An 18,223-nucleotide genomic window follows, 5' to 3' on the forward strand; every position below is an offset into this window, starting at 1 on the left:
TAAAAAAAATAAAGCGACAAATGTGTGCAAGTGGAGATATTTAGTCGAATAGAATTGGTCAATCATTTTTTAATTGAAATACATTAAAAATATTATTTTAAAAAATAATGTTTGACAAGGTTACGTAACAAAATAAGTCGTGTGCTTATTACGACATGACTCCCACTATGTAATGACATGTTTACCCTCAAAACAAGTCCATTTTCTGAAATTAAAAAATAATAATATGTTACTCGAACAATTATTTTGAATTGTCCTGCGTGTTTTATCAGAGGAAATTGTAGGGGTCTCCAATTAATTTATTTTAGTACAATTAATTAATTTCCTTATTAAAATAAATTTAGGCAAAAACTTGTGTGAGAAGGTCTCTCGGGTCGTATTTTGTGATACAAATCTCTTATTTGAGTCATCCACGAAAAAGTATTACTTTTTATGCTAAGAATATTACATTTTATTGTGAATATCGATAAGGTTGACCCGTCTCACAGATAAAGATTCGTGAGACCGTCTCCCAAGAGACCTAATCAATAAATTAATATCTAATTTTTAAAGTCCTTGAATGCATTGCACAGAGCTCCCATCACGTGCAATAAATGCTATGCGGGCCGTTGGCATAAAATCAAATAATTGCAACTAAATTATGTATTACATTAAATATTACAAACAAATTTTTTCAATTATATTAATATTAAGTCATCCCATTATTCTTTTATTTTCAGAGTACAACAATAAAAATAATTAAAATCTATAGATTTTAAAATTCATCCACAAGTACCTAATACCTTGTTAACTATTTGCGTAGGATATTTTATACAAAATAGGTCTGAGCTTAGATGGCCTTCGGTCGGGTGAATGGTCCGAAATCGCCATGGACAAATTTCTACTCTAACTTTAATAATTGGGCTTCAAGTGAACTAACTACTGACTTCTCTATTAAGCCGCTTATCTTTAAGCCCAGGAACATCCACAAGGACAATGGTTAATCGTGGGCTGCCACTTAAAAAAAGAAATCTATGTCTGTTGGGCCCAAATGCCCATTCCATTTTTTTTTCCCTGAAATTGGGGGAAGTTATTTTATAATTAAAAGGCAATCGATTATATATATCTTGAGCCAATTAGATACTTAACACAACTTTTATCGTTTATATATATACTTTATGTCATATATATAACAAGTTGGTGTATTCCCTCTCACATTCCAGTAACCACGGGACCCCTTTGATTCAACGTCACTCTTATCTCTCTAATTAATCCTTGATATACGTAATATTTATTGAAATTACAGCTAAAATGCGTTTCTACGAATTGTATATATACATTGGCCAATAGGTCCGTATATACAAATGAAACTCGATCTGTACTTTTTGAACGATTAATTTAGGGCTCGAGCTGATGAATTTGAAGGGAAAATTTAGTAGCTTTGAAAATGCTTTTGTAAATGAGTTTATTGTACTCAAATTCCTTCATAAATATTGGCCAGTTGGAGTTTTCTTTTATGGGTTTTATTGTTGCTATTCATATATACTTATCAGAGCCAGGTTCTCTCTTAGTACGGTGTGGTTCTTGGACGAACCAAGCGGAAGCTGGTGGGCATGTGAGGCCCGGGGCCGAAGAGGGCGGGGGGTGATCGCCGGTGCCATCGGTTGCACGGACAATGAGCGGCTCCTGGCAGGCTTCTAGGTGGAGAGAACATGAATGAACCGACCCACACGAGAATGAGAGGGATTCCGAGACTGTTCAATTTAATGGACTGTACAGTTGAAGAGGGCTTAAAAGATTTGATTTGTACTACTCATATCATGAAGGTGCATCTTCTTTTCGGTAGCTCATCACATAAGAACTCTAAAGTTAAGCGTGCTTGACTTGGGGCAATTTTGAGATGGGTGACCTCCTAGGAAGTTTCCCAGGGTGCGTGTGAGTGATGACATAAGCACACTGGAAAGACTCGTCTTGATACAGTGAGGACAGTCGTCGAATCTGGGACGTTACAAGAGTGGATCGTTATAATTTTGATGGTTTCACTCCATAGACTGAAATTTTTTTTAAAAAAAAGATTCTAAAACATCGATTTGGATTTTCTTATTTCAGATGAATGAATTGAAGATATTGCACATTTTTGCCTGGTTGTTCTCATTAAAGCATGTTATTGCAGCTGAAACAAAAACCCCGTGTAACATTTAAGATTTGGACAGAATAATTGCCCTAAAAATCAACCTAGAGAAAAACAATTTCTTCACTTAATTAATTTCCAACTAAAAAACGCTTCTAAAAAGGAAAACAAGCTAATCGACCCGACCCCGTCTATAATATTTTACATATTCTAGTTAATTTCAACCGTACGTGTTTCCTACGTTTAGTAATTTCTTACCGAACTTTCCGCTTGTAGAGGCTCGATTGCCGTCGTAGCTACTTCTCGCTGCGGTGTTTCTGGTGCCAACGACGTGATAGCTGCGGCCTGACTACACCCAATAACAATTTTATGACAAGTTTCAACGAGGCAATGCCTACAAGTAGGGCATGATGAGTGTGAATTCAGCCACTTATCGATACATCGGATGTGGAATCCATGGTTGCATATAGGAAGGACTCGAACACGTTCTCCGACTGCGAAATCGGACAGGCAAATGGAGCACTCTGTGTCCAACCCTGGCAATTTTAGATCACTTGTGTAGCTCATTGTAGGGAATGTTTTGAGTGCCTTTTTCTTGACACCGGTGTTAGCCAATGGAGTGCTCGGGTTGTTGTCGGAAGACGGCAAGTTTGAGCATCTGAGGGCACATCTTACGATCGAATTCAGGCCGAGGGAGCAAATTAAGGCACACAAGAGGACAGATAAAACAATGACAACGTTTGCATCGATGGTGTCGTTTTCTCTAAGTTTCGATGATGATTCAGTAATGTTTGGTGGGGGAGAATAGTATAATGGGCTGAGTGATAACATTTTTCTTGAGTGGAAGGAATCTTGAATTGTGGGAGTTGAAAAGTAGAAGATTGAAGTGGACATTGAAGCCATTCGATTTTTTTGGGGTTATGGGTTTTTAGTTTGGTTGTTGGAGATTTTCCTCGGAGATGGTTGCATTTTTGGGAATTTATAGGCCTAAAAGTAAAAACGGTCAATCAACATGATGGTGTTGCATTTTTAAAATACGAAAAAGTGTAACGATTGGTCTTATGAATAAACCTATTTGTGATATTGGTTATTCATATTATCAAATTTCATTTTAATATGTCATCTTTGTATTCTTTGAATTTTTCCCCACATGACACTAATATAGCTCTAAAGGAGCACTGACTTGATGTAAACATGACACTCACACTTGAAGCCACACGCATCGCTTCCGATGAAAAATTAATAAAATCGGCAAAAATCGAAAGATTCCAGAGTAAAACACAATTTCGATAACTTCAATTATCAAAATTTAAAATAGACAAATACAACAGCTTGAAAATTGAAGTGATATGTCTCACATCATCTAGATTAAAATTTTTTAAGAGTCTTTACATATTAAAAACTTAGAAATAATTGTATAGCTATGTTGAATGATTATTTCTCAATATTATTATAATAATAGATTAGATGATTAAAGTGTATCATATCATATTTATCATGTTTAAATACATGTTGAAGAAGTGGCGCAATATATAATTAGGATCATACCCAAATCAAGATAGATCTTCTCACGTCGAAAGGTATACATAATTATCAGCACGAGATTCGAAAGATTGCAGCCGATATAAGATTCGGAAAAGACAACTTCAATGGCTTCCATTCGAATCAACAATAAGAAACATGCAAGAGTTTATGCACACACTCCACTTCGAAACGACAAAGGTTGCCATGTCGGACGGGAAATGGTCCCCAAAGTGATCAAAGGTTTTTGTCTATTCTTACAAAGGGGATGAGTACTCGAGTGGTCTTTTGAGATCCTCTAAATAATTTAATTACATGCCGTTGCTTTACAAAGTTTAATTTGAATCTAAGCTAATTGGGGTTTGATTAATTTTCATTAATCAGTTGATCTTCAACCGTTGATTACAAACTCCCTAAGCTGTCATCACATGTACACTATATATGCTCAATATCTAATTATATATCTATACTTTGAACAACTTGTGAAACAAGTTGCTCCTCTATAATTGATTTTTATAAGTCTTTGAATGATTTTTAAAACGATTATACCTTTATCAAAACAGTGCGATCCCGATCTGGCGGCTTAAGTCAGGGAACCCGAATCAGACTATATATATACTTGCAAAAAATCAGGTCTTAGTTGATGCTCATGAGTTGAAGTTTCTAATAAATTTTACAAATTCTAATTATAAAAGTGATTAAATAAATGTTTGTATTAAGATTATAAACACAGTCAAAATTATTTATAGAACATTGTAAGTGGGAATTTGGGTGGTCCTGGCCTTATCGGACATTTTTGTGGGTTAATTGGAATGCACATACTAAAGATATATGCTCAACAAGTAAATGAAGTCCTAGTAACGATTATGGGTTCAAATAGTTGAATAAATGAAAGCATGCATATGTCGTGTGCTATTCTCAAAGTCAAAAAGATTTTGTTTATGTAATCAGTCACTAAAAGTTCACTAGCCACTTGCTAATCGTCATTTGCACTAAATTATCAATATCTTTGGAATAATATGAAGAGCCAGAAAATTGGAATAAGTAATTTTTCCCCACCACTTCATGGAAGTCTAGGGATCATCTCTAGATATAAATGGCGGCTTTTATATATATGTATATATTATTTCATAAGGGGAATGTATGGAACATTATCCCTGATTTGGTATGTGTGTGCATGAATGAAAAATATACCTTAAAATATTGTGGCTGTTAAAATAATTCAGGTGTGTGCATGAATGAAAAATATACCTTGTACGTATTTAAAATAAAAATAATATTACATTTTTAACATAAAAGTAATGTTTTTTCCCTCGAATTTAGATATACTTCCATTATTTGCCCAATTCTTTCTCGAGATTGGATAACGTACAGGCCGGATGTGGTATGTGTTTCGGTGGTGGTGGGACTAAGAAATATTTTGCAATTCTCAGTGCTCATCAACACAAAAACATCTTAATCTTGCTGATGGATATTCCACGATTTCTTCAACTTTTTGTGTCGATTCAAGATTGATATTACGTTGAATAATAATACCATCTTTTCCAAAAGTAGAATTATATATTTAAAACGTGAAATTTGTAGTCACTGCACTTACAAGTTAATATTAAGAATCATTATCAATTTAGCAAGATATTATAAACAAAACCTTCTCATAAATATGATGGTAGACCACGTGAGACAGGTTTAATTGGATGATAAAATTGGCAAATGCATCTTGATCTTGTATCTAGCATTTTTTCCGATTTTATTCAAATAGAAAATGGCAATGATGCCTTAGGCTTCCATTGATTGAGTCGGCCTATTTTGTTCAGAAATAGGACCAAATTTATGGCCCCAAAACACTAAAATTTATCAGGATAAATATTCTCAAAGGTCAGTCCATTAAAAATGGTAAGCTTAAACCCGTAAATATATGTAAGCCCAACCGTGCATTAGCAAGTTGTATTATTTGTTTACAACTAAAGAAAAAACAGTACTCCAAAACATTCTTCGTACAGGTTCATTTGTTACAGACATAATAAATTCAAATCTATTGATTCTTAATTTTTGGAGATGCCACTTAACTATTATATTTTTATTTTAGTAGATGATGTAGTAAATTGAAACCATCTCACGCATCAAATACTAATATTTAATTCATGAAAAAATTATTACTTTTTTTTATACAAAACATATTACTATTCATGATGATTATGGATCAACTCGACTCGTGTCACGTATATAAATCTGTTGTGACCATCTAATAAGAGATCTACTAAAAAAGAAATGAAACTTGTATTTTTATAGTTAGTAGAAAAATATTTATTATAATTATTATTCGACCAAGAAAGATAAGAAGATATCATTAAGATTAAACAAATATTTTGAAATAGAATGCTCCAAAAAACACATGCGGAGGTTTTTTTGTTTTTATTTTTAAACAAAGAGTAAACTTAAAATTATGATGAAATTGCAAATTGTGAGTTTGTCCGAACAAAACAAAAAACTTCCTTGACAATAATAACATTATTAATAGTGGCAAAAATTAAAGCCGAAGAGAAAAAACCATTATCAAAAAAAGAAACAGAAAAAGAAACAACATATCATCACGCATGGTTTTGGGTTGTTTTGCTCGGGCTCAAAGAACTGAGTTAGGGCCCACCTAAGCTCCTTGGTGTATATATATATATATATATATATATATATATATAATAAAGGAAAATATACAAAAATATATATATTTAAACATAATTGTACTAAAAAAATCGAAATAAACCATTCCTATATTTTTAAGCGATCATAGTCAGTTAGTCAATATGACTGAAACCAACTTTTCCAATAAAATATAAGGCATAAATAAATTTAAATATATACCTGTTTTTTTAGTTAATTATAATGCTTTGATACAAATAATATATGTTTGTGCTTTGAATATTAATTATGATAATGAAGTTAGGCTAATGCAGTACGTAATCAAGTTAATTAATACTATCTTTTTGGTGGAAAAATTAAGAAACAAACTTTAATCATCATGTACGTATCATTTAACACTTTTTGGCATGAAACAGGGAGCAGATTAAGGGAATTCATTATTAGACAAAATAACCATAGAATATCGGGTAATAATAATAATAATGATTATATATAAGCAAATTAAATGCGACGCGAGGCCCGAGTGGTCCATTTCATATATATATATATATATAATATATATCCAAAAGAAGCAGTCCACATGCTTAGAACTTGAAAGAGTAGTATAGTAGCTCATCTTGACTTTTATTTGTGGCGTTTGCTCTAACGCTAGCTAACAATCCCACCACTCTAAGAATTTGATGGGGGGATGTCTTTTTAAATATCTATATCCTAGGCTTTTTTTTTATTTGCATGACATATCCAATTTAATAGTTAATGGACGAGTTTGAAACTCATCGGTGCGTGTTAGATGAGATCACTATAAGTTATTAACATTCTCGACGGATATAAAATGTTAAAAAGCAAACAATTTTTCATGTTTTTTTATGTGTGTGTGTTTGTGTGAAACAAAACTTCTTAAAATTTTACGAAGCATCTAAATTATGCTTTAGATTATCAGTTTTTATAATGTCTTGTGTGTCACTTTATAATTATAAGAAGAAATTATTCAAATATATATATATATATATATATATCAATCACGAGTTATTAACACCCTCCCCCAAAAAAATAATAATAATAATTGGATCTTGACCAAGGTTTTTGTGGGGCTGATTGATTTTTTTTTTTTTTTTTGGAGAAAACGATTGCATCCACAAATTCGTATGCACGTTCCTTTTTACTTTATTATCAATCAGCTCCCTGAAATTTCATTTTCGGTTCTATTTGAGAGGGACCAACTTCTTCTCCTGCATATTTTAACGATGAATAGATCTTTCGCGACATAGATTCACATATTTTTATTTATGAGTTAGAATCGATCATAACCATGTTTATAATAGAAACTAATATTTTGTTGCACGAAAAATATTTTTTCTCATTGATGACTTAAATAAGATATATGTTTCACGAAATTGACCCGTAAGATAGTCTAATATGAGTTTTTGTATATAATGATAGCCTTTTACATTATTTGCTTCTTTCTTTTTTTCCAATTTGTAAGCTTGGTACTACGTATTTGTTTATTGAGAACTACTTAATTTAAATTAAATTAAGTTTAGTGTTTATATAAATTAATTACTTGAATTAAAATCACTGGATAATGTTTACAAAAACACCACAGTTTTCGATTTAAATTGATGTTGTAGTAATTAGTGTGTGAAGTACTCGCATCGCGTGCACTCGTGGCGTGCATGTCCATACGATTTTATTTCTATTAATTTTATTTTTTTTAAAAAAATCCCTATCTAGAAAAAAACCTTATCAAATTTTAAGGTTTAATGTTTTTATTTGCACAAATTAAATAGCTTTCGACCCAAAATTTCAATTACTAAACAAATTAACAATTGCGTAATCTCTAAAATCTGATCGGGACTTCAAATATTCTATTTATCCACTCGAATATGTTAATTAAAGTTAAACATTCAAGATTATATTACTTTCGTATTTTTGGTATTGTTTATTTATAAATCTAAAAATGTCCTATGTTCATTTAATTTCATATTCCACAATTTTCTTTCCATGATATTTTCTCTGGTTTCATTTTAATTTAAAAATTAATAATTATCATCCCAAAAATTTTTCTTTTAAAAAACTATTTCTTTCTCCATTTTTGACCAACGTACGTACCATATCATTTCTCTGTCACAGAAGTACATTTACGCAAATTAGGTTTTTAAATAATCTATTAATTACCTAAAAAACTATTAATTACAAGTAGGGGGATTTTTATTTTTTTAAAATTTTATTTAACTAATTTTAACTCATAAATTAATAATAAAATGTTTAAAAACCCTAGCTACCATCTTGCGACCATTAATATTTCTCTTTTCATTTAGAGCTGTCACATGATAGAAATCATTGTACATAGATCTCAAGATTGACCAAACCACACCATCCCATCCCATCTCAAACATCATTTCAATACATACATATATACATACACACACATATATATACATACATACATACATATATATATATATATATATATATATATATAACTCTAGATTGTTTACTTTTTCTTGATTTGAATAATATTTTTTGTAAGAGCTCACACAAAAGTAATAAATGACAATAACAATACAGTTTAAATCATTAAAATTTACGTTTTGATTGGTATTATTATTGTGCCAAACATTTTTAGGGTTTCTTAATTTTCTCATTTTTCACTTAATTATATATACCATAAATCCATTAACAATCAGGTGTGTAAGAGGTGTGCAGCTATGCGCAGATAACAATTTATCCCTAATTAGTATTCTAATTTTTCGATTAAAATCTCACAATGTATGATATCCCTGATATAATTGAAATGGATCGCTGTGATATGTTCAGTAGATTAAGATTAAAAACAATATCATAAATTGATACAAATAAAAATTATCCAAAATTTAAAGAAAGTAAACGATGATTTTCTTTATCTATGCATCATTAGTGAGTTGTTATCATCAATACCACGATAAAGCTATAATTACAGTAATTATTACAAACAAAACCCCACAGAAAACAATACCGATCAGACATAGACATTTCAACAAAGATGATAAATTAGTTTAAGGAGTAATTTCACGATGAAAAATGAATATAATAAACGGAAGGATTGAAGCCTTGGATGTACCATCGATATCTCCAACAAGTATAATATAATGGAGTAGAAAACATATGCTAACTATTGAAAAATAGATCAAGTATTGAAACCGAAAGAAAAAAAAAAGGCAAAAAATAGTGGGATATTTTCAAGATGAAACATGTACATACTTATAGATACATTCTTCCACTAATTGCTCTTTTTCTTGGCTCCATATTACCAAAAAAGATCACCTTTTTCCTCATGCAAGTTCTTCAAGGATATCTCCAATTTTGTAAGCCAAGATCGTTGTGTTTTCTTGAGGGACCCGAAGCAGGAATCCATCTTTTGGGCATGAAGTTCAAGAAATGACCTGAATTCTCAGATTTCGGTCTAAATTTGAACGTACTTATCGGTCTGGAGCATTCGCAATTGCTAGAAAACATAACCAAAAGTAAAGCTGTAAGAAGTAGCAGTCTGCAGCAACTGTTCATTATACAGAACTATACAGCAAAATACGATCACAATACAGATGAGGAGTTTTTATGGGATTTTTGGGTTTGATTCGAGAGTTTTGTGAAGTTTGAAAGAGCTAGATCGAAAATTGAATAATTTAGTTCAGGTAATAATTTAGTTCAGGTGTTGTTTTTCTAGATTTTCCGTAACAGATTTGAGAGAGAGAGAGAGAGAGAGAGAGAGAGAGAGAGAGAGGGGGGGGGGGGGGGAGGGGAGGGAGGAGGAGATGGAGAGGGAGAGAGGGGGTTTTGAGAAATGAAATGGGACCTAATTGTCAAATTAAGATTGAAAAGAAAAGAATTGGTAAGAGCCAGAAAAAGCTTTTTGAACGAGTCTCCATAGCTGTGTAGCATGAACGAATCATATAATATGAATTAATAATTAACACACACACACACGCACACACACACGCACACAAATAAGCTCAACAAAAAAAAATTATCATCAATATAATTATGAGTATAAACTAAAAACCCGAGGAGTTCGACTTATAATGTCTTCGCAAGAACTCACAAAAATTAATAATAAGCTTCTGCATATGATAATATAATATGCACACAGGTAACTAAATTTATTATTTTGTCTTGCATTAGTATTATTATTAAAATATAAATATAAAACTTTGAGATTAGTATAATTATAAGCCCGTTCACCAACTTAGAAACACTAAGAGTGCACTTGCGGAGATGGATTTGAAATCCACGGATTTTGATTAGTTTTATTGTTTACAATGAAACAATATATTAAATATTAAATACATATATTACTTTATTTAAACTTTAATTAGTGTAATTTCATCATTATGGAGTGAAATTGAAATTCGTCATTATTAACAAGTAATATTATATGAACCTGTAATTGACAAATTTGAAATATATGATTTTACTTCTCTAAAAACAAAAATATATTTTAATACCATAAATTTTGTTCAATCCAATCTCATTATAGCGCTCCGATCCACTTAAAAAAAAACATATCAAATTTTGTTCAATCCAATCTCATTAATTTGCTCGAGTCAATTTACCATCCAAAATGTGAAATGGACTTCCATTTAAAGAAGGGGAAAAAATCTGCAGATAATTATTTGTTGTTAGACAATTAAACGAAAGGTTTCCGGCTGATAAAAGGTGACAATTTAAATAAGGAAAGCGAGATAGGCAAAAATTGAATAGGGCGATGTTCTTGCGGTTAGGTTGGGTTGGCCCCATTCGAGATTAATAATGGACGACTAAGGTATTATAAAGAATGAGACCCCCCCGTTACACGATAACTTGTCCCCTTTTTCCAACACTCTTTGATTTGATACTCATTCTTTCTTGCATAGTATGTTTGTATATCTATCCATCTATACATACATATTACTATTTATTTGTTTACCAAATTTTTTTCCCATGTTAGGGTGATGGCCGAGCTATGAAAAATGGGTACATTGTAGACTAATATATTTCAAAAAACAATTCTTTAATAAGCACTGTCGCCGTGTGTGTATATGTGCAGGAGAACAGCATACCTTTACTTGAGGAACAATCCTGATTCAGAGAACACTTCTTCGCACGGACATCCCTCGAACACCGGCTTTCTTTCGGGGAGCGATTAATTTGAATGGTAATTTCGAAGTTGCTTTACAAATTTGGACCAAGTTTCTGGTAATGGAGTTGGTCGAGATATCACATTTTGATGATATGTAATAATTGGATGCACCTTTTGACATTTAAAATATTCAAGATGGGGCAAAACAAGAAAGAAAATTGCACGTTAGTTCCTTCAAAATAAGTGACCAAAAAGTCTAAACTCCATAAATACTTCTTTGACTTTGCAAGCATCGGCCAATAATTGTCTAGTAACTGATAAAAACATCGTGTATGGCATTTCACGGAAGTTTCAACTGATTTCAGAACTAACATTTGACCACCAAAAATAAAAATCAAATGGATGTCGCTGTTTCTGCCAAAGTGTTTTGACATACGGGCTCAGCTATCACTTGTCGGAGTAGGAGAAAGATATTCTTGACTAAAATCTGACTCCGAATTTGATAACCTTTCGCAATAATATTAATATACTCTTGCCGTAGATGGGCAACAGTAATACATACAGAGATAGGTGTACCACAAAACACTGTTTGCGTTGAATTTTATGCTCTATGATTGAACCTAAGAAACAGAAGACGATGTAGGGGTCACAATGTATGATTAGCTTTTCAAAGAGTGGTGAAAGAAAATACATATAATCCCACACAGATACGAAAATATTCCGGTTTTCATGAAAATACCGTAGTCAAAAGTCGCTTTCACGACTTACTGACTTTCAGTTGGTAAAAAATTGAATTAGTTGGTGATCAAGACGTTTGTTTTTATATACGAAACATTAATGATAGGTTAATAACCCATTTCATTTGATTTCGTACAAATCTGGGTCCCGTAATTTAACACTTTATTAACTTACAATTTCACTGGCATACTACATTCGAAAGATCAACAATTTCAGCCTTAGCAAATTAATATTATGTTTCTTCTTGTCCATTGTATCAAGAGAGTCCTACAATATATATCTCAAATCACAAAAACTTTTATGACATAAATCAATTTTGTGATACGTATATTTGATCGAGACAGTTTGAAAAATAATATTGGACAAACAATTTTTTTTATTTAAGATATTTCTTCAAAAAAAAAAAGTTATAAAATGGGCTTTCAAACATACAGAAAATACAAATACTAAACAAGTGGTAAAAATTGAAAATGTTAGATTTCAAATTAATGGTAAAAAAAATGTGATTTAGTTAAATAATATCATCTCAGATCCGAATCAACTCATAAAAAATATATTACTTTTTATGTCAAAGTTTTATTGATAATGTCCGTGAAAAAATTTATTTCATTCTTAACAACAAGAGTGAGTTAATAACTGAATACGATCAACGATGTAATGAAAACGGGAAAATGCATTTCCAAATACGTAACCAAGTGTTTATAAAGGATCTTATATAAAAGCAAGTATTGACATCGATATTTCGCATAATGTATATTACCTTAAACCAATGTCCAAATTAACTTTTGTCTTAAAATAATAATTAACTTCATATATATTTACAGAGGTAAAAACTTATGTGAGACGGTCTTACGGATCGTTTTTTTTATACGGGTCTCTTATTAATTGAGACATCTATGTAAAAAAATTACTTTTTATGTATTATGAATATCGGTATAATTGACATGTCTCACAAATAAAGATTTGTGAGATCGTCTCATTTACATGAATGTGTTAAAAGATCTTTGAGAAACTTAAAAGAAAATTTGTTTGAAGGGACACCACTTAGCAACTCCCATTATTATCCACCACCATAATCAATCATGATTCATCATGGCTTACTCGTCACCAATGCCAAAATTATTATTTTGTCCATTAGCCGGTAAAAATACGATTATTTTAATAATAAAAACTAAATACAAGTTATTCATTTAACTGTTTTTACTTTTAAATAACCTATATTTGTTTATGTAAATATTATAAATAAGAAGTTGAGTTTAGAATTAATCAATCTCCTGGTTTATCTTGTTAGACAATGCAAATCAACTGTTTATGAATGTATTTCAAATGAATCCATCTTGATTTATTCAAAAATAACGCATTTAAAACTGACTTTTGGATTTATTTATTTTAATAATCCAAATCATATCCAAACCCAACCTATTTTTAAAAAGGAAAAAACTTATATGAGACAATCTCACGGGTCGTATCTTGTGAGACAGATCTCTTATTTTGATCATTAATGAAAAAATATTACTTTTTATGCTAAGAGTATTATTTTTTATTGTGTATATCGGAGGGTTGACCCATCTCACAAACAAAGATTCGTGAAATCGTCTCACAATAGACCTACTCTTTTAAAAAACCTATCAATGTTATAATTAACTAGTTTTGAGTATACAACTTTTTCCCCCGGTAATAATTATGTTACCCAATCACTATCGCGTCGTTTGGTAGCAGACATTTTTTTGCCTTTTGGACTTCTCCAATTTTTTAATCGGGGGAAGTATTGTTATTTCCGCAAAAATTAAAGAAAAATATAATAATTTAAACAAAAAATATGCGTGAAATATCAAATAAACTGGTTTTGAGAAATAAAAAGTTTAAAATTAGATAATAAAAATTAACTTGTGAATGTCGTGTCCATTCTCCAAGTTCATGATGTGACGGACCGAAATTGCACGGGGCCCAATTTAAAAAATGGGCTAATCCACCCCCACTTTCTTCAACTCATCTTTCACCTTTAAATCACCGTCGTCCATCAAAATGCGAGGTTCATGGGAGAGGATCTTCAGGTCTCAACCGTCTTTTTTTCCCCCGAAAATGTGAGAGATTTATTACAATTAAGTATAAATTAGAAATTTTGTTTCAAATTTAGAAAATCATAATTTAGATAAATTTTCGCCCTCTTATTTTCACGTCCAACTATTTTCGGAAGTGATTTGTACATATTTAAATAATACGAATTTTTTGTAATAATTATTTTCCATATATGTTTTTTTATTTTTTTATAGAGTAGGTTTTTTGTGAGACGGTCTCACGAATCTTTATCTGTGAGACGGGTCAGCCCTACCGATATTTACAATAAAAAGTAATATTTTAGCATAAAAAATAATATTTTTTCATGGATGATCCAAATAAACGACACGTCTCACAAAATACGATCCGTGAGACCGTCTCACATAAATTTTTGTTTTTTTTTATATCGTAAAAACTTGTAACCCCTAATATTTCAATGGAGTAAATCTCCATTTACACGTAACTTAATCAGATCGGAGTACTCTAAGTCAAAATTTTGCTGACCGAATATAACAAGAATAATAAAAAAAGTTGAAAAAAATATTAATAAAAATTAAAAAAATTCGGAACAGCAAAAGTCCGCTGACGTCACATCCTCTGACTCTTTCTTTCTTAATGGAACCCCTCTGTCCCTTCAACTAACCTCTGTCGTCTGTCTCCCTTCTCTCTCTAAAACAATCTGCCTTCTCTCTCTAAGATTCACCAGGTTAACATGGTGAGGGATGATCTCCACACGACGGTGCCCACTTATTTCCGGTGTCCCATCTCCTTAGAAGTCATGGAATCCCCTGTCAGCTTATGCACCGGTGTCACGTACGACCGCGGCAGCATTCAGCGGTGGCTCGACGCTGGAAACGACACCTGCCCAGCTACCATGCAACAGCTCCCCACTAAAGAGCTCGTCCCCAACCACACCCTGCATCGCCTCATCAAAATTTGGTCTGAATCGGTGCCAACTCGCCCCGATAAATCGGCTCCTTCGCCACGATCACTCTCTCGAGACCAAGCAGAACAAATCATCCTCCAGCTAGAAATTGACCTGAAAATGATTCACAGTACCCCTTTCCCTCCCTTTTATACCATCGGTCATAACCTATCCGTGCTTATTTCATTTGTTAATGAAGGGTGTGACAATCGGAAGGTTGTGACGGACGCTGGAGGAAGGCTTTTGCCGTTGCTCGTATCCCTTACCGGAAAAAAGCAATCTTTAAACGATTTGTGTTTATTGGAGAAAATTGTTTTGTTTTGTAACGTAATATTTAAGAATCGAGTGAAAATTGATTCCGAACTAGGAAGAGATAATGCCAAGTTTCCAGGGATCGAGATGGGGAAGTATGATTACAAAACAATAATTCTGACGTGCTTAAAGCAAGGAAGATTCGAGTTAAGAATCGCCGCAGTAGAATTTCTCGAACTAATGGTTAAGCATTTGGGTTCGCAAATGCAGCAATCTAGCTTAATCCCAGAAGACGACGAGATGTATTCTGAGCTACTAAGATTAATAGTCAGCTCGAATCGGAATTCCAATGCATTAGAAGCTTCCCTCAATCTTTTGTCCCGAATGGTCGTTTTCAAGAAGAATAGATCTAAAATGGTGCGTGCAGGAGGGGTGAAAGCTCTCACAAAGGCCCTATCGGAACCGGAATTGAGTCCACCATTGACGGAGAAAGTGCTCAAGCTCCTCGAGATTGCGTCGAGTTGCAGAGAAGGGAGGGACGTGATTTGTGGAAATGAGTTGTGTGTGCAGGCGATATTAAAGAAAGTGCTGAAGGTCTCAGATGCGGCGACTGAGCTCGCCGTGACATTGTTGTGGAGCCTGTGTTGTTTCTCCGGCGATAAGAGGGTGGCAGCGCTGGTGACGGAGAGCAGCGGGGTGGCCAAGATTTTGCTGCTGCTGCAGAGCAATTGCTCGCCGAATGTTAGGCAAATGTGCTGTGATTTGCTTAAACTGTTGAGATTCAATTCTAAGGGTTCTTGCCTTTCCTGTTACGAAAAAAAAACTTGTCACATTATGCCATTTTGATTTGAGGGATTTTTTAGTATATATGGGAAATATATTTGTTTATTTCATATATATCTATTTTGTAGAGATTTTTGTCTAGTCTGAATCTAAAGTATAAAATATTCTGGAATGCGTATGAATTGGGTTGTTGATTTGATGTCTCTTCACTTTGATTGACATTTATTCCCCAAATATAAAAAAAAAAAAAAAAATCAAAGTTTGGAGATTGTTTGTCAAATGTGTGCCATTTCGATTAGTTTTAACAATATAATATCTATATTAAATAAGTCTTAAAAACGTACACCTATTTTTTTAATTAATTAAGTATATGAATAGAATATGAAGTCTGTGTAAATTGTTGTTTTTAATGTGGGGAAGAAAATAAATATATCTATATATATAATTAAGATGACGGTAATATATAATTAATTACTGCTTTGGACAGAAAAAGACAAGTTGCTGCAATTGTTGAAACATAGAAGATCAAGTTGGCAACTCTGCTCCAATCGAAACCAATCACTTTCAATTAAAACGACAGATTTGACCATTCCCAACCACTCTTTGACAGATTACAAAACATTAATTTTTGCGTTTGGGATGTCATGCAAAATTTTAAATTCTTGTTTTTTTATATACAAAAAAAAAAAATTTCAAATAAAAAATTGTATCTAATAAAAAGTTCAACGGATCACATGCAAAATATAGAATATGTTTTGAAAAAATCGACTATGAACTTTTTGCTTACAAATGTGCAAAATTTTGTAAAGAAAAAGTCCAAAATCATTTTTTAAAAAATAAATAAATTTAGGTTTAAAGGGGAAGATTCACAAATGATAATGGTGGAATAAATATGTGGAAGCAAATGGTTGCTAGTGGAAGTCTCTTTATTCTATGGGGTACTTCGGTTGGGTCGAATTATGCAACCCACATGTGCTTTTATATTTGGGACATCCACAAATCAACTTCGACTCCAGGTAAAGTATCCATATCTATCACCTCTCGATGAACCAAAATCGGTTGCAACTAACTTGTAAACGAAAAGCTGAAAATTGAATTGATTTTAAGTTAATAATATATATTATTTACATGAGTTGGTTGTCTGTGCCATATTTTTTTATGAGTCGGGGGTCAGATTGGGGCTACCCGATCACACGTTCCCATGTTTAAAATATTTTAATCGGGTCACTTTTCATTAGACCGGGTTCTTCCTGGTTAAAAATTCAGTTCAAAATTAAAATTAATGAAACAATTACGTACCAAAATTTCTAAAATATCAAAACTATATTATTTTCCTTTAAACTCAAAACTAAAAATATATATGAAAAACATATATATTTTATTCAGAAAATGAAAAAAAAGGACACTAACCGGGTTGGCTCCAATTATTTGGATAAAACAAGAAAAAAACATGTGGATTACAGGCCTGGCCCAACAAAAAAATTAACCAAATGTAAACTCTTTGTTTCTTAAGAATAAAAGGCTGTGACTACCTTTTAGGGTATATAAGTAATTGGGCCTTTACAGGCCCAAACTAGCAGCTCAAATTGCGTTTTTTGTTTTTTGTTTTTTTTAACACTTCTCCGGTGATCTCTTTTATTTGTTTCGATGGATGGGTTTATAAATGTCGATAAATTACTGAAGTACGCACATTTTTATAATTACAAAAAATCTTTTGAGACGTCTTTATGAATTAATTTTGTGAGATTTATCTTCTATTTAAGTCAAATATAAAAAAATTTTACTTTTTATTGTAAATATGAAAATGGTTGATCCGTCACGAATAAAAATATGTTTGACCGTCTTACTTTCCCTGGACTCTGGACAATCATTAACACGTCAAGAGGTAGATGCTCAGATAATTCTGATGTATCAAATTTATAAAAACGATATTTAATTTAGTTTCTATATCTTTCAATTTTTAGGTGTATACATAAGTTTTTTTCTATATTATAATTTATGACATTATATTCTTAAAAGTTTCGAAAAATGCATCGCACTACTGTCGATTTCTATCCGCATAGAACTTTTGATTTGAAAATTAAAATTACGTGGCACTGGCATGAAT

At 32.1% G+C, this 18,223-nt stretch overlaps 2 protein-coding genes across 2 annotated transcripts; one reads left to right on the plus strand and one right to left on the minus strand.

Annotated features, from left to right (window-relative positions):
• Positions 1–2,128: 2,128 nt before the first annotated feature.
• Positions 2,129–3,048, minus strand: LOC142522750 (RING-H2 finger protein ATL78-like). The gene has a single exon (XM_075626280.1). It carries the CDS (start codon positions 3,011–3,013, stop codon positions 2,354–2,356), a length of 660 nt encoding a protein of 219 aa, XP_075482395.1. The 5' UTR covers positions 3,014–3,048; the 3' UTR covers positions 2,129–2,353.
• Positions 3,049–14,760: 11,712 nt separating this feature from the next.
• On the plus strand, positions 14,761–16,268 carry LOC142522471 (U-box domain-containing protein 28-like). Its single transcript, XM_075625891.1, has one exon. It carries the CDS (start codon positions 14,869–14,871, stop codon positions 16,177–16,179), a length of 1,311 nt encoding a protein of 436 aa, XP_075482006.1. The 5' UTR covers positions 14,761–14,868; the 3' UTR covers positions 16,180–16,268.
• Positions 16,269–18,223: the final 1,955 nt, after the last annotated feature.

Source organism: Primulina tabacum, chromosome 13 (assembly GCF_025594145.1).
Source record: "Primulina tabacum isolate GXHZ01 chromosome 13, ASM2559414v2, whole genome shotgun sequence".
In the NCBI taxonomy this organism is placed as follows: Eukaryota; Viridiplantae; Streptophyta; class Magnoliopsida; order Lamiales; family Gesneriaceae; genus Primulina; species Primulina tabacum.